The 22,229-nt window shown below is 47.3% G+C and overlaps 1 protein-coding gene and 2 non-coding genes across 3 annotated transcripts; 2 read left to right on the forward strand and 1 right to left on the reverse strand.

Moving 5' to 3' along the window:
* Positions 1-5,534: 5,534 nt before the first annotated feature.
* On the reverse strand, positions 5,535-13,327 carry ALOX5AP (arachidonate 5-lipoxygenase activating protein). The gene is made up of 5 exons (XM_036404286.2): positions 13,160-13,327; positions 9,468-9,567; positions 8,414-8,484; positions 7,044-7,125; positions 5,535-6,402 (listed from the first exon to the last, which is right to left on the reverse strand). Exons 1-5 carry the CDS (start codon positions 13,227-13,229, stop codon positions 6,240-6,242), a joined length of 486 nt encoding a protein of 161 aa, XP_036260179.1. The 5' UTR covers positions 13,230-13,327; the 3' UTR covers positions 5,535-6,239.
* Positions 13,328-20,526: 7,199 nt separating this feature from the next.
* On the forward strand, positions 20,527-20,600 carry TRNAN-GUU (transfer RNA asparagine (anticodon GUU)). Its single transcript has one exon. It is a non-coding gene; the product is annotated as a tRNA-Asn (tRNA).
* Positions 20,601-20,845: 245 nt separating this feature from the next.
* On the forward strand, positions 20,846-20,918 carry TRNAV-AAC (transfer RNA valine (anticodon AAC)). Its single transcript has one exon. It is a non-coding gene; the product is annotated as a tRNA-Val (tRNA).
* The last annotated feature ends 1,311 nt before the right edge of the window (positions 20,919-22,229 follow it).

Here is a 22,229-nt window from a genome sequence, read left to right on the forward strand (position 1 = left end):
AGGAATGCTTGGGAAGCAGCCTGAAGGGAGTAGGGAGAGTGGGCACATGAGATCTGGGGAATGAAGTCAGAGATGAACCAAGCAGTGAGGTCATGCCATGAAAACCAGTATTTTCTGCTCTTCATCAATGCCTCTGCTGAAGGCAAGTGGAGCAAGATACAGTCCAAGAAACCTCAGTATTGTTAAACACAGCTCAGGACTGAGCTGCAACGTGAACTGTGACAAATGACTGCCTGCTTTGGTTTATGTCTGCAGCTGCCTGGGCTGAGAGAAGGAGGTAAATCTGTCCACCAGCAAAGGTGTGGTCCTCACAGTGGTGGGAGAGCACAGTGACACACAACTGCAGCCTCACAGCTGCTGGCAGAGACTTCCAACATCCCCTCCCATCTGCTGAGGGCAATGGGAAGGCTGGTACTGCCTTTTCTTTTCAAAGGAATTTTGAAAAGAAAATCCTTTGCTGCAGCAAAAGGAATAGCAAGAAGCAGCTGGCCAGGAGATACCATGCTGTTCTGTTCAATCCCAGAGGACCAAGGGGGCTCTTGCTGGATCAAACACCCTCTGAAGTGCTGTGCCAAAAGCACAGAAAACATTGTTTGGGGATGAAGACAGCAGTGGCACTCTCTTGGGCAAACACAGGAACAATAAATCAATGGTATGCTTGTACAAGTGGTGGTGAACAGCAGCACAGCAGGCAGCAGCCTGCTGCTCTGAGGCCTCCCAAAGCATCCCCTGGCCTTGCAAGAGGTCATGGCACACAAGCAAGTCCCTGCCAGCTCCCAAATGGCAGAAACAGCACTGCCATAACTGCAACATCATTACACCTTCATTTCTTTAGGTGGAAGACACATCCCACTTCCTCCCTGCACCCCGTGTCACAGCTGCCCCTTCGGTGTCTGGTTCCCTTCCCCTGAGGATGGGCAGGAAGCTCCAGAGGACAGCATCTGAGCAGCTCAGTAGGCAGCCAGCACCAAGCCCCAGGAGCTCCTCTGTCTGATGAAATCATCTCACAGTGTGAAGATCCTTGCAGCTGAAATTGAAAAGTTATTTATTTCTCCTCTAAAGGGGAATATCATCTCACTGTGGAGGCTGTTTGTCCTCTGGGGCAGAATCTCACTTTTGCCAGCTTCTGTGTTTCTATGTGCTGGCTGGGAGCAGTGAGATGTTCTGGCAGGCAGGATGGAGCAGAGCTGGTACTCTGCTGCCCACAGCCTCCCTCTGCCAGGGCAGGTACAATGAGGAGCACAGCTCAGCACTCCTCTCTCCATGGGACCTGGGGATCACAGCAGTGCTGCTAAGAGCATCTCTTGCTCCACTGAAGCCAGTCAGCAATGCAATGGCTGATTCTTCACCCTCACACCCTGAGGCATTGAACTGCCTTGAAAGGAACCATGGCTGGGGTGTCCTGCATGCTCCCTGGCAGCTCCAGGGATAGCAGTCTTCTTCACCCAAAGGGATTGTGAAGAGCTGGTATCTGTCCCCCTCATGCTCCAAAGGAATATCATGGCATCCAACGTCCCTCCCTCTCCCAGAGGGTCCTTATGTTCTCTGCAAGGGTGCTGGTAGGCTCTGCTGGGCTCTGCAGAGCCCCTCAAAAAGGGGCTTTTTCATGGGAATGCTCATCCTACTCACTCCAGCAGGAACATGAGACCAACTTAAAATCACACAATGAATGGTTTTACCACAATTTTCAGTTTTTTACTGCCCTTTCACTTATCATGGGTGGACTATTTCCAAGCATGGCCTAGTCTTGCTCCTAGTGCCATCTGCAAGTGGCACTCCACTGCTTAGGGCCAGTGCTCAGTGCCTTGCAGTATCCCACCCCAACAGAACATTGGAAAGCTTTCTGTGAATATTAAACCTACTACTCAGCAGGTGAGAGTTGAAGAAAGTGTCCAGTGCCAGTCTTTTCTCCATGCCAGCAGAATTGCTTTCCCAGTCCTCACACATTTGGAAACCTCACCTGGCAGAGGTGTGACTTAGACCAAGCTGATACTGCACAAGATGATTTTTCAAGCTCTGGGAAACTAGGAATATAGGAACTACTGCAGGAAACCCTTGTGGCTGGTGCACACAAATTTCTTATTTCACTTGGATTTTACCTGCTTGCTCAGATCCTGTGCTAAGCAGGACTGCTTGCTTTGGCACGGGTAGGGGAGGGGTCCTACTTCGGGGCTGGGCCTCCTATTTAAAAGAACAATAAAAACCAGCATTCAGTAGTAACAATACACCTGTTCAGAAATGTGGATGCTTTTGCATTGCTGTCAGGCTTCAAACCCTGAGGGAACAGCTCATGCCGGGGCCAGCAGCACCAGCGCGCCGATGGGGCTGAGTTTCCACTAGAGGGTTGTAGTGCTGTAAGGAAGCAGACGTGGTTACTGTGGCAGAAATATTGCAATGCATTCCAAGCCTTTGTCAGCAGATCAAAAGCAACCTGCCATATCCCAGCTTCCAGCAGGCTCTGCAGTCTCTGATGTGCACAGCCGGCAAGCTGGGAGAGGGCTGGTGCCTGAGCAGCCTGCTTCCCTGCCTTCCCTGAACAGCCTCAGCACCCATGTGACTCAGCACCTACAGCATGGCTAGAGACATAAGTAGATAGATAGATAGATAATAGATAGATAGATAGATAGATAGATAGATAGATAGATAGATAGATAGATAGATAGATAATACATAGATAGATAAATACATAGATAGATACATAGATACATAGATACATACATACATACATACACAGATAGATAGATAGATACATAGATAATAGAGAGAGAGAGAAGCAAACATCCTTTGCCTATGCATTTGCACTGATGTACAGAATGTTAGTTTGTGCACCTGGGATTCTGATGCACGAACAGCCACGAGGTGTGGCAGTGGCACGCTGTGGCAGTGAGTCAGGCACCACTGGTGAAGCAAAGCCCACAGCCTGGCAACACGGCAAGTGGGACATCTAGCAGCCTCAGCACAATGAGAGAATCAGGGCGTCATTCAGGTTGGAGAAGTCTCAGAAGGTCTTTGAGTCCAACTGTTATCCCAGGACTGTCAAGTCCAACCCTAAACCTTGTCCCTCAATGCCACATCTACACAGCTTTTAAATACCTCGAAGGATGATGACTCCATCACTTCCCTGGGCAGCCTGTTCCAATGCCTGACCACCCTCTCAGTAAAGAAATTTCATCAAATATCTAATCTAAACCTCCTCTGGTGGAACTTGGGGCTATTCCCTCTTGTCCTATTGCTTGGCTGTTTGGAGAAGAGACCTTTCAGGTAGTTGTAGAGAGCAATAAGATCTCCAGTGCCACATCAGCGCTGAGTACAGGGGGATGATCACTTCCCTGGTCCTGCTGGCCACACTGTTGCTGATCAGCAGAATTGGGAAGCATTAGCTCTTCACATACAGCTGTGGCTCCAGGTCAGGAGCTGCCATGCTGTGCATTGCACCAAACACGTGCGCTGGCCCCTGGAGTTTTCAAGCCAGCCTTAAGCAAGAGCCATCAGAGGGGACTGCCACTTCTGCCACCAACCACATCCCCAAGTCCAGTGCAGCTCAGTAGGTCCTCACAGGTTCTTGTGTATGTGACCCCAGCATGCATGTTTACAGTGGTGTTTGTATTTTTGAATGTTTATCTGTAGAATCATAAAATCATAGACTGGTTTGGGATGGAAAGAACCTTTAAAAGTCATCAAGTCCAACACTGTTGCAAAGAGCCTGTGTGTGCAGCTTTCTGAGTAGACGGTGTGCTAAGTGCTGACAACAGTACCAACAAGATCAGGGTGGTTTTGCTGCTGAACACAAAACCTGGAGCTGTGTAAGACTGTAAGAAAACCCCAAATATCACTGACATTACCTTCCTTTCACAGAAAGAGTGGGAAGGCAAATGCAACCACAAGGCCTGCCTGTAATATGGAAAACACACCTGTGATATTCACCAAGAATTTACATAGTGATCAATTTATGTTGCCCCTGTTTGTCTGATACTGTCACTATTTCCATTTACAAATAGATGGAAAATGGATTTTGCCTACATTTTAATCTCTTTCATTAGCAGAAAGGTTTTGAGGAAGCAACTAGGACACGTTCTTGCAAAATAAAACATTGGAACAAAAGATGGGTTTTGGTTCCTCTGAAAGATGACGTGATCATACCTAAGTACAACTATGTAAAAACCAACCATCCAGTTGACAGAGAATCACAGAATATCTGGAGTAGGAAGGGACCCACAAGGACCATCAGGTCTGATGGAGAGGCCACAGAGTGCTGTGATAGCTTATCTGACCCAAAATAGACACTTGAATCTTCTTCCCTTTATAGCTGGCTGGTGGAGAGTAGCTTCTCATGCTAACAGGGGAAAGTAGGAGTTCAAGTCAGCTGTTTCTTGATATAGAGGACAAAAAAGCCCCAGGGGAGACGCAGCCATCTGGGGAGACCTGCAAGGTGGACACACAGAGTTGGGAGAGTCATCTCCCACAAGTGATGGTTTCCATTAACAAGTCCCAGACCTCAGGGAGACCAAACAGGCTGGAGAGCCGGGACTGATGCTGGTGAAGCTTCTCCTGCTCTGAACTGGCTAAAGGTAGTGGCAGCATGAGCCCTTGCTGATCCCAGCAATGCAGAAGAGCTCTGTAACTCCAGACCCCTGGGGCTACCCCTCTCCTCCTGGAGTGCTGCCATCCCTTGATGGGTTGACACCATGGGGCAGAAGGGTAGTGGGTCTCCACCATGGATAGGCAGCTGGCATCAGCTATGGAGAGAGCTATGGCAGAAAAGCATGATGTGAGGAGTATTTGGAGTGTATCATGAGAAGGATGGGAGGAAAGGAACATGAGTGCCCTGTCTGGGAATAAGGTGTCTCAGCAGCCATAGGTTGGAAGGCTAGATTAAATACTTTTATTTACCTGTTCTAACCAGTGAGAACATTTATAATCATCACGCAATAAATGTGTCTATTATTAATCTTTCGCATCTAAGATTCCTGTAGAACACCAAAAAAGAAAAAAGAAAAAAAGATGCAGAGGAGACCAACTATATACAAGCACCTTTGCCCCATGAGACAGCACCAAGACCCTCCAGCCTTGGTGTAGTACAAAGGCAGATGGCTTTCTGCACCTGCTTTTGTAAACAGCTCTGAAAACTCTCTTCTCACATAGCAAGGAGTCTCATTCCCTCCCGAAGGAGTCATAAAATACAGCTTTATCCATCCTGCATGCAGCAATCAGACAGGCTTAAGAGCTTAAGCACTCGGAGGATAGCAATGTTTAAAAAGATTGCACAGACCTGTTTGCCTGCCTCGGTCTGCAGCACTAATCAAAGCTCTCCTCAGTGTGGACCTGTGGGCCACATGGTCAGAGCTGGAAGCAGAACACTGACCATGCTCATAGAGGGGGACTTGTTCAGCTCGGTCCTCTTGGGGAGATCAGAAGCTCACACAGAGAGCCCAGTGCTCCTGCCCTGGCTCCGCTCTCCGGCAGGATGCTGAGCCACGGAGCGCTGGGATCGCGCACCGGGCAAAGAAGACAGCAGCAGACACATTTCATTGCTTTAGACTGTTTTATTAAACACAGCAAATCAAAACAAACCCAACCCCACTGGTGATACACCAGCTCCTCATTTACACACCACTCCTTTTCCCAGTTCTGGGAGAACAAAGAGGCTGAAGCATAAATGAGATCAGCGTGGTGAGTGTTACACACATGAATATTTATTTATCAAGGAAGACCAGAAAGGGGCCAATTTGCCACCCTCCTGCACCAGCAAGAGCTTGGTCATCAACGAGTTGGAGGGAAGGGTAGGTGAAGAGGCTGGTCCATGCCTTTGTGTGGGCAGGGCGTGGGGAATGCTGGTGAAAGGCTGTTCTTGCATCTGAGGGTGACTGGGGGAGCCACCAGTCAGGAACGACACTGGGAGGATCCTGGGGTTTGGGACAAAAGCTAAGCACGACACAGTTATGAAGCAAGCATACAATGTCCCTTCCAGTCACGCAGGCAGCTTGCAAGATACCCTTTAGGGAAAAAATTCTAAAGAATTAACTGAAAAGTTGTTACCATTCCTTGGGCGTGCCGAGTGCTCATGATAAATCTTTTTCCTGAAGAAAAAAAGCAAGGCTAAATCAAACTACAGAGCTTGTCAAGCATGAGATTTACAGAAATCTCACTGGGTTATGGGTTCATTTCTTAAACAGTTGAATTATAGCAGCTTTTGGGCATCAATATAGGAAGCGTGCTGACCCCCTCAGTGCTGTGGGGAGTTAGGGTATGAGCAGCAATGGAGAGATCGCGCTGGTTATCGTCTTAATGTGTATTTCAAAGTCACTTCCGAAAAAGAAGACGAGATAGTAGTTGAGTATTCCAGCCACAGACATGAGGAACAGGAACAAAATGATGCGCTTTCCAAACAAGTAACCAGGAGTGCTGAGGAGACAGAAATGGGGGAAAGCAATTTGTTGATGTGCATCATCTCACATGAGAACCCTCAGACTTTGGACTCAGCTGTTGAGACCAACTGAAAGACCTCAGGGGCTGAGAGAGAGGCGGAAAATTTCTTTTTTGTCTTGCATTGCCAGGCAGTTGAGAGGACTTAAATGTCATTTTCAGGATCCGTTTGGATCTGGATTTGGCCTTCTGTTCTCAGTGTAGGCTGCTGCTTACAAAAGTGTCTATTCAAAGGCACTTGAATGTGCTCTCATCCATTACAGGCTGCGGGACAACTCTCTTTCAAATGCATGGAATTAGCTTTAATAATATAAATAAAATTTAAATATTAATATAAAAGGACAATCTTGTGCAAATAGTGGCACAAACATGCAAACCCGTGTTTTTAGAGAGTCCTGTGAGCAGGAGCTGCAGCCCCCTGACCCCAGTGCTGCTGCACATCCAACATCTCCCACAGCTACCCCCATTTATCCAAAAGAGAGGGGCTTTCCTGCACTACCCAACGCCAGCAGCTCTTGCAGGCAGCACCAGATGCCAGTGGCTCTGCCTGTGGAAGTGCAGCATCCAGCTGTGCTGCTACCACATTCTGGATTTTTTAAAGAGGCTCTGCAAGTCCTTACCTCTGAGTTCTCTCCCCAAGGTAGCCCACAAAGTACTTCTGCCTCACAAACAGGTACATCAGGCCAGCAAAGGCAGCAGGAGCTGGGCAAAGGACAAAACAAGGCATTAATAACACCAGCCCAGCTCTCACTGTATGCACTGTCCTCATCTGCTGCCTGGGCTGGAATGGAAACGGGAATCTGCAGTCTTGGATTATGAGACAAGCACTGGAACTGAGATAGAGACCTCTCCATGGGAAACAGCACTTGCCTTGCCTTCACTCCAGCTTTTCTGAAAACTTTGTGGGTGTAATCCTGAACACAGCTGTGCTCACTGTGGAGCACACACCACCATCCTTCCAGTACCTAAAGGGAGCCTACAAGAAAGATAGAGAGGGACTTTTCACAAGGACATGAACTCACAGGAAAAGGGGAAATGGCTTTAACCTCAAAGAAAGCGGGTTTAGATTATATATAAGGAAGAAGTTCTTCACTGTAAGAGTGATGAGGCACTGGCACAGGTTTCCCAGAGAAGTTGTGGATGCCCCATTGCTGTAAGTGTTCAAGGCCAGGCTAGAAGGAGCTTTGAACTACCTGTTCTAGTGGAAGGTGACCCTGCCCCTGGCAAGGGAGCTGTAAAAAGATGATCTTTGAGATCTTTTCCAACCCAAACCCTTCTATGATTTTGTGAAACCCAGTGTGGGCTGCACCAGGCTCAGGAAAGAGAGCCCCAACTCAGGCACTGTTCTCACCAGACACAGAAGGCTGTTGGTAGATGTACTTCACTAGGAGCAGGTGGAGGATACATTATGGTCCAATGCTAACTTTTGAGCATTAAAAAAGGGGCTTTCCCCCATAATTCTAGCCTTTCCCGCTCCCCTTCTTCTCCTGGTTAAGAAACTTGGGTTTTTTTCCAGAAAGAATAGACATGTACCCCAGGCAAGCACTCATCTCCATGTTAGATAAACTCACATTGCATTGGAGGGGATAACAATTAGAAATGCAGGTCAATAGTCCCAGGTGGCCCTCAGCACAGGGGAGAGGTGGCAGATCTGGCAATTTAATAAATTGAGCCCATTTTCTGTCCCAAAACGGAATAATCTGGCAATAATCCAGCAACCAAGTACTAAACCCTCCACCCAAAACAAAGGGAACTCATCCATAATGCCAGTATGGGAAATGTCCCTGGCCTGGACTACCTTGAATTAAGTCTGGGAACACATCTGTTGACACAAGCCAAGCCATGCCATGAGTGTGCTGCTACAGAGAGGCTCCCCTGCTGCAGGAGGCTTGATCCCTGAAAGTGTAACTTCCATGCTGCTCACCATCCTTTGCTGAATGTGGTGCCAGGTTGAAGGGGAAAAAGAAAACATCAAACAAAAGAGTGTTACCTTGGCTGCAGAGAAGGCCAGCACACCAAAGCACAGCGAGGAACGTAGGGTATGTATGTCCACAGTTCTGGCTGGAATGGAATTTATAGGAGAGAAATCAGAGCACAGGCAAATGGAAAAAAATCAGTATGTTTCACCAGCAGAGACTGGTGGCAGGTGAATTTGGGCTGCACTAGTGCCCTTGAGAGCAGACGGTTACCACAGAGCAGTGGGAGGCCCCTGAACTGCCAAAGGCTGGGCTCCTCACCCAGGTCTGCTTCCCTGTTTTCTCACTCAGATAATGGACGCCTTTGTGCTGCCTGATGAGGAAAACAAACCATCCTGTGCCTGCCTGGCACCTGTGAAAGCCACTTTCTCCCTAACCTGTTTGATCATGATAGGTGCTGTGAACTTTACTGACTTAAAGTCCTTTTAACTGAGTCATATTAATAAAGCTATTGGATGAAACCAACAAATGTAGAATTGCATCACAACTAAGAGTATCTCACAGAGTTAACATGTGACTTTGCAGGGGAACAGGAATGGAGTTCAGCTGCCTCCTTCAGCTGTGAATGCTTTCTGAGGGGGAGAAGTGAAGAAGTTGAGAGTGATTCCATGTGGAAAAGGAGTGGAGAAGTGGAGAGCTGTGTGCCAAGGGTGGTGCCAGAGACCAAAGGATTTGTGTCAGCTCTGCCACCTACCTGCTCCTCAGCAGGCTGATGTCTCTGCTGAGAGACATTTTGAGCCTTTCCTTTTGAGCCCTTGACACTCTGGCTGTGTCAGGGAAGAGTGAACTTGTTCCCAAATGAAGGGACACAATACTTGTGATGGCTGCAAGACCTATATACATGCAGCACATGGTGGCAAGAAGGGTGCTGGATTCAGCCAGCAAATATATCCAATATATATGTTCATGTCTGAACACTGAGCACAGCTAGGGATTAAATACAAAGCCTTCATCTGAGGCAATCTGGAATCCACCCCTGGCCCCCAAAAGGGTTTGGATTTAATTTTAATGCAGAGCATGATGAACCCCACTCTGCCCTCACCGACTCCTCAGTTCTTGTCTGCTTACTTGGCAGTGTAGACACGGTCGAAGGAGGAGGATCCCTGCCGCTGCAACACCTTCCCATTGCAGTGTCTGCTTTCATGCTCCACTTTGTTTGCAAAAAAAGCTGTTAAAAAACCACAGAGTATTCAGTCTGAGATGTCACCTGAAGATATTGCAGAAGCTGGGCATTGTGGGCTCAGCTCTGTTCCCATGGGTAGATGGCAGGAGAAGACACAGGTGCATGAGGGTGCAGGATGTGGCCAGTGTGCTTGCTCGGTCACCCAGGTTTAACCAAACCCTCCATGCATCCCCATGTATGTGACTGGTAGCAGGCTCTCTCACCTCCAATCCCTGCTTCATCCCAACTTTGCACTTTGGGCAGTCTCTGCATCTCTGCTGCAGAAGCACTGCCCTGACCCTGTCCTTTGAGCTCCCAGTGGGAAAAGAGCTTTCCAGTCAGAGCTGCCAACCCCAAATCTTGCTCTCCAACAGAGTAGGGAGACAAGGGAGTCTATTCTCTTTTAGTGAAACCCATTTGCCAAACCAAGGACATCCTGCAGGGCTGGTTCTTTTCCCAGAAAGGCCCAAAGAAAGCCTGGTCTTAATGGCTGATTTGTGTGTATCCTCCTTTTAAGGAACAGAGTTGTGTCAGAATGTTAGCTGCTGCAAAAATGCAGCACCTCAAGATAATGCATCATGCTCTTGACAAACACGTTTTATCTGATGACACTAAACCAGAGACCATCAATCATATGTCTAAGTACACCAGAGAGAGCTCTGGCAGGCTACAAGCTGCAAGCTTTCTGCTGTCGTGCACCCCATCTCAAGTGCTTCCAAATCACTCTATGGCTTGGAATATTAACCTAATATATACACATGAAAGATAGCCCATCAGGAAATACATTATTATAGCAATAAAAATTTAGCTAGATAAGCTGCAGGATTTTATCCCTGCAATCTGAAGAGTAGCCTCCTTTTTCCCCCTTCATCGATGCTGTAAATAGGTCCTTTGTACTTCCACTGCCTTTAACAAAAATGACTGGATTTTTCAGTTCCCAGTATTGTGGGATCCCCTGGGTACATACAGCCCTTCTGCAGAAAAACCCACAGTGCTTTAAGCCAGCACCCCTACTCTGAGCCAGGCTGCAGATCCTCCCACAGCCACCAGCACAGTGCGCTGGCTCCTGGGGGACCCAGACCAGACATCATCTGGTGGCACCGAGTTCTCAGCATCTCCATCTGCACACCAGCACAGCCTTTGGCAGGAGGTTACCCTGCCTACAGCCACTAAGAGGACCTAATTGAAGAGGACAGAGTTGATCAGCACTTTTTTGTCCAGTGCTGAGCTGCAGCAATGGACTTTCTGCAGGTCTGGGACCCCATGGACTCACTGGTAGCACACCTCCTCACTTTCTTTTATCATGCTTGAAAATCTCAAGAAAATACCACATACTTGGCTTTCCTTTTTCTGACAAAGCCAAGTAAGCTATTTATCTCCCTCTCCACTGCTGCAGGTCCTGCCACTTCCCAAATATCAGCTTGCTGCTGCAGAGAAGTTCCACTATGCTAGGAGGCAAGAGGGTGCTTTCACAAGCCATCATGAGAGGAGTGAGCAGAGCAAGGCTGGACTGGAGAGGTTTAATTCACCTCAGTTGTTCCAGGAGATAATTCCCTGAGGCTCCAAGGTTCCACAGACTGCCCAGAGGCTGAACAGTGGCAGTGCCACTCTGATCAAGGTAATATGCAAGAGTTCAGTATAAGCCTGGTTGTTACACAAGTCCATGCAAACAGAAACTGGGAGCTGATGATCCCATATAGCCAGTGCTTGCAAACATGCCCCTTATTTCTCTCCACTTTGCTCTCTCTGTCCTGATCTGCTCAGCAATGATCACTGATTTGCCCTGAAAGATGCTGGATTGCAACATATCTCCGGTAAAAGAGCAAAACTTTAGGCTGCATGCGTCACTCAGTGGTATGTGGCCACTTGAGTCATTCCGTAGGATGTGGAGATTCCATCATGAACAAGATGACAGTAAATGGATGCCAGACCAGAACAGCACCACAGCCCACCTCCACCTTCAGGAACAACAACACTCAAACTGTTTTCTAGTCCTGCACCCTGTGCAGAGAAGTATTTAATCACAAATTTACGTGGTACTGACTTCATGCGCTCAGAGACAGTCAAGCAGAGGCCCAAGTGCTTTGCTGAATGACAGCCACAGCAAGAGTTCAGCACTCCTGATACCCCTTGCCAAACATTTCTACTGCTTTCATAATTGCAATATGAAGCATAATTCTCTGCAGGACTGCATATCAGGTCTGGTCTTTCTAGAAAGAAAGCTTGGGAAGAGGAAACCAGATGATGCAAAGCTTGAAATCCTGGTTTAGGGCTGTCTGTCTCACGTGCTTGGCAGAATCTGCCAAGCGTCCTACTTCCCCTTTTTAGCAGTTGGGTCCATAATCTCACAGACAGATAAAAGCACGTGGATGGAAGTCTGACATGTCCGAGTGAGAGAAAAAAACCCTGTATATAAAGTCATACGATTACATAGCAAGAAATGTATATTTGTCACATTTTCTTAATTACGGTATGTGCTCTGGTCTTAATGTGCCATATTCTGGTGATGTCACACGTTTTTCATTTTCCAGAGAATAGCATTGGGTTAAATGATGTGGCATTTACTGCCTATGTTGAAACTAAAGCAGCCTGCATCTCCTTTTTGTTTCTTGCTCCTTGGCAGCTAGGCTCCCACCACTTCCCCCTCTCTGCAGCAGCCCAAGAATAGAAGAATAGTTCATTTCCTAGAACTTTGTGTTCAGTGGGAATCTCCCATTTGTAATAAGAAGATTTCACTACAGATTTCTGCAATTTTCACCAGCCGCCCAGCCCACTGCTGAATCTCTTTGAACCTGGGCAAATGTAGTGCAGCTGAGGCAAAACTCAATCCTTTCTTTAAATTCTGGGCAGAATTTCCTGCTAAAAAATGTATTTGTAAGAGAGTATGAAGAAGTTAAAATCAAATTTGCACAGGAGAGATACTTGTTTTATTTAAAAAACCTTAAAGACTATACAAGGGACTATGCAAGGTCTGAAGGTCTGAATAAGAGCTGGAGAAGGAAACTTCATGGAAATGTACAGTGTTCCATCTCAGGAAATGTACAGTGTTCTTGGGACCAAGTTAATTGAGATTAGTTATACTGCAGGACTTGGAGATGCAGGAAAGCAGGAGAGCTACCTGCTCACAAATAGCCCACACAGACTCCTCCAATTCTGAGCTTCACCCAGTTCCATGCTCCAGCTCCCACTGCAACCCCCCAGGGACTCCATCCCTGCCCATGGCAGCACGGCTCCAGCTTGAGAGCAGCTCTGCCTGACCATAGCAGGGACCTAGGTCAGAAAAGGAGGTCTTTAGTCATCAAATCAAAATTCATATCGCCACAGGGTATCCCAGCATATTACTCCTTACATTAGCTGAAAAGTGTAACAAACTCACTCCAGAATGTCAGAGAGTAAGACCATATGACTGTCAGGATACTGCCACAATGTCATACAAAATTCCATGCCTAGAAGGCTGTTTCTAAAGCCAAAGCCATGCCTAAGCATGCATGCACTTATAACTAAATATTATCTATCCAAAGATCAGCTCAGCATACATCATCCTGAACTTTCCTCAGCTCCCTTCTATCCCTTAAATAAAAGTTCATTTTTGTCTTACCGTTCTGGACAACGCTGATCAGGGTGACGATGACAAGCAGGACAATGCTTCCCAGGGTCTCCTGGTCCATTTTGTGAGAGGGCTCTCGCGGTGGATGGTGCAGCCTCGGTGGCAGCTCAGTGGTACAAGCACAGAACGAGGAAGTGAAATGAAGGTCTTATCTTGAATCATGAAACACTTCCTATGGTTTCACAGGAGAGTGGCAGCACCCTCTGCTCTGGTGCCTGTCAGACCAACAACCGCAGGCTCACTCACTTGTACAGATGAAGCCCAGGGAAAAAAGAGATTACAAGTCTGTGATCTAAGATGATACTTAATGTGGAAAGATACTTATTGCCCTTCCTATACACAAGCAAAACCTGGATATCTAAAGCATGCCCGAGCACTTGGCTGGCTGTGTGGAACAGCAGAAGGCTGGAAGGAACTACCACAGGCTACCACAGCATTGTCAGCAAGTGCCCAGCCACTCCACAAGCAGCTGGGAGGAGAAATAATGTTGACAAGTCTCAGCAATGGTGCTGCTCTCATGCAGATGCTCTCCCTGGTCACATCTCCATCAGTCTCACCAGTGAGGAGACCCCAGGCCTGCATGTCACAAGCCAGAGCTCCTGAACCCCCTGGCATGTTGGAATGGGCAGTACAGCAGTGCTGTGAGCCTTGCTGCTGAGCACAGAAATATGTCTTTTGTTACCAGGAATGGATCCTGCATCCTGCCCCCTACGAATAACTCCTTGGAAGACAGTGACAGCTACAAACATTCAGTGTTTTGCAGGCTCAGACTTCACAGTTGTGCCCCAATTTTAGTGCTGGGAGCCCAGTATAGCTGAGCACAATTGCTGCAGCATATTCACAGCCCAGATCCAACCCCTCGATGAAGCTGGCACAGAAGCCCAGGCTGTGGTGCTGGACAGAGGGGTGGGCTGACCTTGGCTGAACATCAGGTGCCCACCCAAGCCACTCTATATCTTCCCTCCTCAGCTGGAGAAGGAAGAGAAAATATAACAAAAGGCTAAGGGGTTGAGATAAGGCCAGGGAGAGATCACTCACCAGTTACTGTCACAGGCAAATCAGACCTCACTCTGGGTGGGTCACAGCCAGGCAGGAGTTCCAGCAGGAGCCAACCTGCATAACTTATCTTTTTCAATGGGGACACATCTACTTACAATGGTGTTTTTACCCAGTCTCTCTATCATGCAAATTTTTATAATTCATAATCTTACATATGGAAAACTCTCATATACTTTGAGTATAAACAAATACACAGAAATGAACTGGCAGAGGTAGGTGATTAACACTGTGAGCTGTGATGTAGTTATCAGCATAGGAAAAGGCTGTCTTTCTGGGATGCCTTTCCTACAGTCCATAGAGATAAAACTGTGTGAGAAGCAAAGCCATAAAGAATACCAACGTTTAGATTTGGCCTGTGATTTTTTTCTTCAGGTTTTTAACTTTTGCCAGATTTGCTGAAGGAAAAAACCCAAATTCAAGAACAAAAAGAGAATGACAACAGCTCTTTGAGAATGCTTTTATTCAGGCTAAAGTTCTCTTTTTCCCCAGAATACGATCTTTTCCTACTTGAACATCAATGTTTATGTTTTGTGGTCTATCAAGCACAGGATTGTAGTTGGTATTTAGGGATGGTATTTAATGATAAGCATCTACTAATGTTCAGAGAAGACCCCATCACCTATAAACCATGATGGAGTTAAGTCAAAAGAAGAATATTGTCTAAGCAGAGATCAGTGTTATGACTGTAAAGAGAGGAGCTGTGCATGGGCATGGGCAAGCAGGAGGGAGCTGCTGACAGGAGAGGGCAAAGGTCCTCAGGGCATCTGTGGTTGGAGGATTTCCACTCATCCTCCTGCAGCAGGCATTCTCCTTCTGCTACCTGTTTTGTGCTGGTGCAAACCTACCAGGCAGCCTGCAGCTTGCTTTTGATTTACAAGTGGCAGTACAAGCATATGAGCCTGCTCCAATTTGCCAAGAAAACACACACTCTTCCCCACTATCAAAGACTTCCCAGAGGTGACTTCTATTCAGCAGAACTCTTGTATAAAAGAGGGTAGGAATCAGGCTGCTGAGGTGTGAAGTTGCCATAATGCAAAAAACCCCACAAGACACCAGGAATTTATGCCAGCAGGCTTTCCAGCTGGCTGACCCAAGCTCCCATCCCTCACCCTGTGTGCTGGCCACATCGTGAGAGATGAGCTGTTGATGCCTTTGCTTTCTCCTTGTCCTGCTCTTTGTTTTGCAGCTCTTTGCTTTGCTGCTGCTCAGTGCCTCTCAGCACAGAATCATCCCCACTTTGCTCTTCTGCTCTGCCCCTTCTGATTTCCCCCTGTCCCCTGGCACTGCTTTGGCATTTTGGCACTTGACATTGCCAGTGCTTTTCTGGAAACCCAGCCTGTTCCCTCCTCTCACTCAGGTTTGCTCCAAAGCCATCCCACATGTATATGTGGAGGAAAGCAGGGTTTCACACTCCTCCCTGCAGTAAAAAAAAAACAAACCATGACATCAGCTCCAGGGCTTGTTAAAGTGATTTCTTGGTGTGCAAGGAGAAAAAAGCTTTGCCAGCAAGAACCACTTTGGTATGGCTGCCTTAAGAAAGGAACTGCAGGGTTTTGTTTTGTTTGTTTTTTGTTTTTTGTTTGGTTTTTTTTAACTGCAGCATCACTTGAGGAAAAACAAGGAAATCAAGATGGTATGTGAGACATTGAAGAAGAAGTCCCTTTACATGGCAAAGCAACACCGTTGTGTAGCCAGACCTAGCATAAACCTCTTGTGGGAAGGAATATTTCCTTCCATATCCCTTGGCCCTGTAATAGCTGCAGGGTAGAAGGAAATTCTGGCAATATTTTTGCAATTTGGGGAATTGCCTTGGCAAGGGAGGGCTAAAATGACTCTGCTAGCAGCTTTTTCCATACCTACACACTAAATTGTTCCCTGTCCCTGAGACCTAAACACACACAGGATCACTGACTGTATAAGACAAAGTTGCCACCACTGGAAAACCCTGTCCACCTGGGAGAAACATCAGTGCAAAACATCTCCATCATATCTCACTTGGCTGTTTGAAATAAGGGATTCTCCTGAGTAGACAAAAAAAAACCAAAAAGGGGGTATGAAAGGGGGTATGAGGGGAGGGATACACACCTTGGGGAACTGTGCCTGCACCTTCTGTAACCCCCAGCTGTGGTCAGACTTCTTCAGGCACAGGCAAGTCAGCACTTCAGCAGCTGCTGTCAGATCCCAGCCCTTTTGCTTGCTGCATGGCTCTTTGACATCCACATCATTCTGTCCAAGGAAGATAACCTTGACACAGTGAGCCATGAAGCTCACAAAAATGTGCAAAGCCAGCGAGCTTTTCCATTTGCACTGCGAGGCTTCCCGCACATTAATCTCCTCCCCTGGAATCCTGAACAGCCAGTCAAAATAATCCCTTTGTAGAATTGCTTTCGTGGCGAAGAGGAAAGGAGTGGGAACGCAGATCTATAAATATCTTTTGGGATGTTCATCTCTCCTCTCATGCACTCTGATCAGAGCTCAGGAGAAAGGACTCCAATGAAAGTGTGCCTCTTGACAATATAAAGGCTGCTCAGGTGAAGCTCCCACACACGAAAGCCAGGTGACACCCAGCTGTCATGCTTTGTCACAAATGCAAGGTGACACAAGCCCCTTGGATGTCTGGTTAATACGAGCACTGTGCTTTGCAAAGGTAAAGCGCTGCAGCCCCTTCAGCTGAAGCACACAGGCACACGTGTGGGTGACTCCCTGCCTGCCTCAGCATCCCATCCTTGCTGAACCTGACAAAACCCCAGCAGAGAGCATGAACAGAGCTGGAACTGTGAAGTGCAGCACAAAGAAAAGGGCAATGCTGCAAGTTTTAAAATGCTGCCTTCATCCTGCACAGCCAAGAGAATGAGCCGACAGAGCACCACCTCAAAAACCCCTCCTTCTCCACATTTCACAGGCTTCCTCCTTTCACTCACTGTTTTCATATTCCTTTGGTACAAATTCAGCTCAAAACAGAGCTGGATAACAGAAACTGTAGTCTCTTCAGGTCCTCTGGCACAGCCTCCTCCTCCTCACCCTCTTTGTCCCATTGTCACGGTTCAACCCCAGCCAGCACAGCCCCTTAGCCCCGCACAGCCACTTGCTCACTCCCCACCAGTGAGATGGGGGGGAGAATCAGAAGGATAAAAGTGAGAAAAGGGTTAGGAAATTCCACACATGCAGGCAAATAAAAACAATAAATGCATTCACCGCTTCCCACAGGCAGGCAAGTGTTCAGCCATTTCCAGGAAAGCCAGGTTCCATCACATATAATGGTTACTGTGGGAGACAACATCATCACTCCAAATGTTCTCTCCTTTCTCCTTCTTCCCCCAGCTTTATAAGCTGAGCATGGTGCCATATGGTAAGGACTAATCCTTGGATCTGCTGGGGTCAGATGTCCCTGTTCTGTCCCCTCTCAACTCACTGGTGGGGTTATGTGAGAGGCAGAAAGGCCTAGACTTTGCATAAGTCCTGCTCAGCAGTGACAAAAACAACCCTTTGTGACCAGCAGTGTTTCCAGCACCAGTCCAAAACAGAGCCACATGCCAGCTACTAGGAAGAAAATTAACTCTACCCACAGTATTTCAGATGTGGCCTCACCAGAGCTGAGCAGAGGAGCAGAATCACTTCTCTTGACCTGCTGGCAATGCTTTGTCTAATGTGACCCAGGGTACCACTCACCTTCTTGGCCACAAAGTCCCACCGTTGGCTCATGTTCAACCTGCTGTCCCCCAGGACAACCAAATTCCTTTCTGCCAGGTTGAATTCTAGATGGGTACCCCCAGCATGTCCTGGTGCTTGATGGTTTTTTTTTTTTGTCTACAGCTGCAGGACTTGGCACTTCTCCTTGCTGAACTTCATGAGGTACCTATCAGCCCATTTCTCCAAACTGTCAAGGTCCCTCTGGATAGCAGCATCACCTTCTGCTCTGTCTGCCATTCCTGTGGGTCTGGTGCTGTCTGTAAACTTGCTGAGACTAAACTGTGGCCCATCATCCAGATCACTAATGGAATGTTGTGCAATATTGATCCCTGATGGCATCCAATTACATCATGCCACCACACTCTGGACACAACAGTTTGGCCATTTTTCAGTCCACCTCACTATCTGCTGATTGAACCCACACATCAACAGCTCCTCTGCAAGGATCTTATGGGAGACAGGGTCAAAGGCCTCACTGAAGTCCAGGCAGACAATACCCACTGCCCTCCTCTCTTCTACCAGGCCAATCACTTCACCATGAGGGTCTACCAAATTGTCTAACATGACTTCCCCTTGTTCGAGCCATACTGACCAACTGCTGGCACTTCCACTGTCTTTGATGTGCCTGAAGATGGTTTCCAGATTAGCTCATCCATAACCTTCCCAGGCACTGAGCTGACCCCAGTCAGTAGTTCCCCCAGTCATCCTTCCTGCCCTTCTGGAAGATGGCGGTGATGTTGCTTTATTCCCATCCTTGGGCACTTCCCCTCATTGCCATGATTGATGAAAGCTGATGGAAACTGCAATGGATCTATCATCTCTCTCAGCACCTGTGGGTATATCCCACCAGGGCTGGTGGGATTTATGGATGCAGGTTGCTTAAGTATGGATTAATGCACATGCAGGTTGCTTTAGTATTCCCAGACTTGGCCCTCATCCATCTAGGGTATATCTTCCTTGCTGATTTATTTTTTGTAACTCATGTTTGCTGCCATTATCACCTTATCACCTTTTAGGTGGTTGCAATTTTGTTGTATTGCACTAAATAGTTTATTTAGTTGTTGTTTTGCACTGGGTGATGGGAAATTTTTACTGAGTATGGTATGTCATGTAGAGTGTTATTCCCCCTCTCCCATCACATAGTCTATCCCTCACACACCCCCTTGCCACACACCCTGGTGGTCTTTTATTTCTGTCCATGTAAGACCGTGTGGGCCAGAGTTCGAGCTAGCTGGATTGGACCCATACAACAGCCCAGAGACACGCGGATTCTTGCACAATTTGATTAATAATTAGTTTCAATTCATTTTATAGACTGTTTAGAGCTGAGGTGAGGCTGCCTGGGCAGCAGATTCACAAGTCTTTCTCTCCACTCTGATTTGAGAAGTCTCTTTCACCCTGTCACATTTCTGTTCCCGCTTTCCATTAGCTCTTGCAAATAATTATCAGAGGACTATGAATCAAAAGTCACTGTGGAGTGAATTTTGTCTTCTTCAAGTTGTGAAATATACATATTTTATGATTGGCTTTTTGCAAATATTAAAATGAATATTATATGCGTTGTGTAAGAAAGTTATGCTGTGTTAATTTTCTTAAGTAGTGTGTTAAATATAGTTTTAACATAATGTTTAACATAAAGTTTTAACATAATAACATAATGTTAAAATAGAAACTATGCTATGTAAGATACTTTGTTTTAAAAGAAAGGACTCGCAGTGAGATTGCATCCACAGGACACCTAAATCTTTCAGAGAAAACGAATTTATTGCTCTCTTATCGAGTTCTTCCCACCTTACTCAGTCCTGAAGACGCCATTAGGATTCAGAGGAAGAAGTTGATGAAGACCAGACAGAATCCTTTGTTTGAATGGAATTTATACATCATGTATGAAGTGTATGACTATGCAACAGGCTATTGCTGTTAAGGGTTAATCCTCTGTTAAGGGGTGTCCTTTTTCGGGCTCATGCTGCCCAGAATGAGGTACCCGGACGTCCGTGACTCTTTGTTTTTATTGTCTCATATTGCCCTAATCCAAATTGTCCAAATTATTATTACTCTAATTATATTGCTATTTTTATAACCATTTTATTATTAAACTTTAACCCATTAAACTTTAAAAATTTTAAAAACAAGTGATTGGCGTTTTTCACAAAGTCTGTGGTCACAACTACTCCTTTTGGCACTGTAATTATCAGAAAGGAAAAGTGTTGGATCCCTTGACCACCTTAATAACAGGGCAATGCTAATTTTTGCCTTCCTCATCCCTGGCACATAGTGTCAGAGCTTCCTCTTGCAAGCTGAGCTGTCTCGGAGAGCAGCCTTCAGGCTCCTATTGACAACCGTCCCACCAAGAGGCAGAACTTCACTACATTTTTTCCTTGTCCACTCTTCCCCAGTCCTCCAGGAAAACAAAGGGAAAAGGCCACGGAAAAAAACAAAAAAGGGAAGGCAAGGAAGGGCCGTTTTTTAGATTAAAAAAGCAAGCAGGCCCCACAGCCCAGCCCAGGCCGCCCCGAAGGAGCAGGAACGAGAAGGACACAAAGGAGCGCAGAGCCCGCCCCGGCCGCCGCGGGAGGGAGCCGTGCCTCAGCGGCCCGGTCCTCCAGCGCGTCTCTGTGGCGCAATCGGTTAGCGCGTTCGGCTGTTAACCGAAAGGTTGGTGGTTCGAGCCCACCCAGGGACGGGAGCGGTTCTTTTGTGGCGCACCCTGTGTTTTTTTCCTTCCCTCCTGCAAAAGGCGGCGGCTGTAAACGGCCCGCGCCGCCTTTATACCGGCGGGAAGTGCCCGAGACCCGCTTTTGGCTTCGGGACCTCGCTCCTACTGCCCGCCCAGAGGAGTTTCACCCGGACCATGTGCTCCCAGCGAGATTCCGGGTCCTCCGGTCGATTACTCAAGGGAGACTGCAGGAGAGAACGAGTGCAACGGGAGTTTCCGTAGTGTAGTGGTTATCACGTTCGCCTAACACGCGAAAGGTCCCCGGTTCGAAACCGGGCGGAAACACCATATTTTTTCCCCTTCCCGTGTCACCGCGGACGTGTTTCCTGGTTTCCTCTTTATCCGCGGGGCTCATCCCCCGCCCCGCCGTGGGAGAGGGCGAGCGGCCTCCTGGGCTGCCGGGGGGCCGGCAGGGAGGAGCAGGGGCAGGACTGGGGGCTGTGCAGAAGCTCTGCTTCATTCCCATGCCCGAGCTCCTCGGCAAACGCGTTTTTTCCGGAAAGATCGCCCAGAGGAGGGGAAAGGAGCTTCAGCTGAAACGGTCTGAACATCATCAGAAAACTTGGGACAAAAACTACAATGCCCATTACAAAATGTAATGCCCACTCGCCGTGGGCATTACAGAAGGCCCTTTAGCTATTAACTTACATAAAAAGAGTAATATAGATCCAGGTCGGGGGAGAAGCATCTTTTGAGGGTTTCTCCAGCCTCTTCCTCAAAAACATAGCTGGAGGCACCCAGCCCCTTCTTCCTTACACACCTTTCCCAGCATTTCCTCTCCTTTGTGAGCCCTGTGGCTCCGCCGTGTTCTCTTGGGCTGTGCAGCCTCAGCATCTCCCTCGCAGACAACCACAGCGTGTTTGTGCACAGCAGTGTAAGACTAAAAATGCTGCAAATTCCATCAGCCTTCTTATCCCACTAAACTTCTCTTCTCTCTTGCTCTGCCTGCACCCTGTCTTAGATCAATACTTAGACTGGAAGTTTCTTCCACTCCGAGACCGAATCCTGGTGGACTTCAAAGCACAGCACACACAGTGGAGTACAAGCTGCTCTAAAGGCAATGTGGTTTGCTCTGGGCACGAAGGGGCTCACATCAAGAGCAGCTGTTTAGCTTTGCAAAAGGAACACAGACAACACACAATGGCTCTTGCGGATATGTTGTCAGGAAGGGAGTAATTATTTAAAACAGAAAACCAGTGATGGAGAATAAATGGCAATATCCAGCCATGAAAAGCATCAAGATCAAAATCATATTTGTAATCAGCACCACACTAGATTTCTTGAACAGTGCTCTAGCAGGTATACAGCTAGAAATCCATCCAGGCAGCTCCTATGCAGATGTGTTGGTTTATTGTAGGCAGGATGCGAGAAGGCAGCCCTCTTTTTGATCCTTTACTGTGTTATAAGAAGTGTTTGAATATATCACCAAGCAGTCAGATCTGAATCACAGCACCATTTCTGCAGAACTGATTCCACACTCTGAGTGCTGCAATTATGCCTTTCCCAAAGCAGAAGACAGACTAACAAGGCTCTGCAGAGGGCTCTGGACAGGCTGGGTTGATGAGCCAAGGCCAATTGGATGAGGTTCAACAAGAC

The sequence above is a fragment of the Molothrus ater genome, chromosome 2 (assembly GCF_012460135.2).
Source record: "Molothrus ater isolate BHLD 08-10-18 breed brown headed cowbird chromosome 2, BPBGC_Mater_1.1, whole genome shotgun sequence".
NCBI lineage: Eukaryota > Metazoa > Chordata > Aves > Passeriformes > Icteridae > Molothrus > Molothrus ater.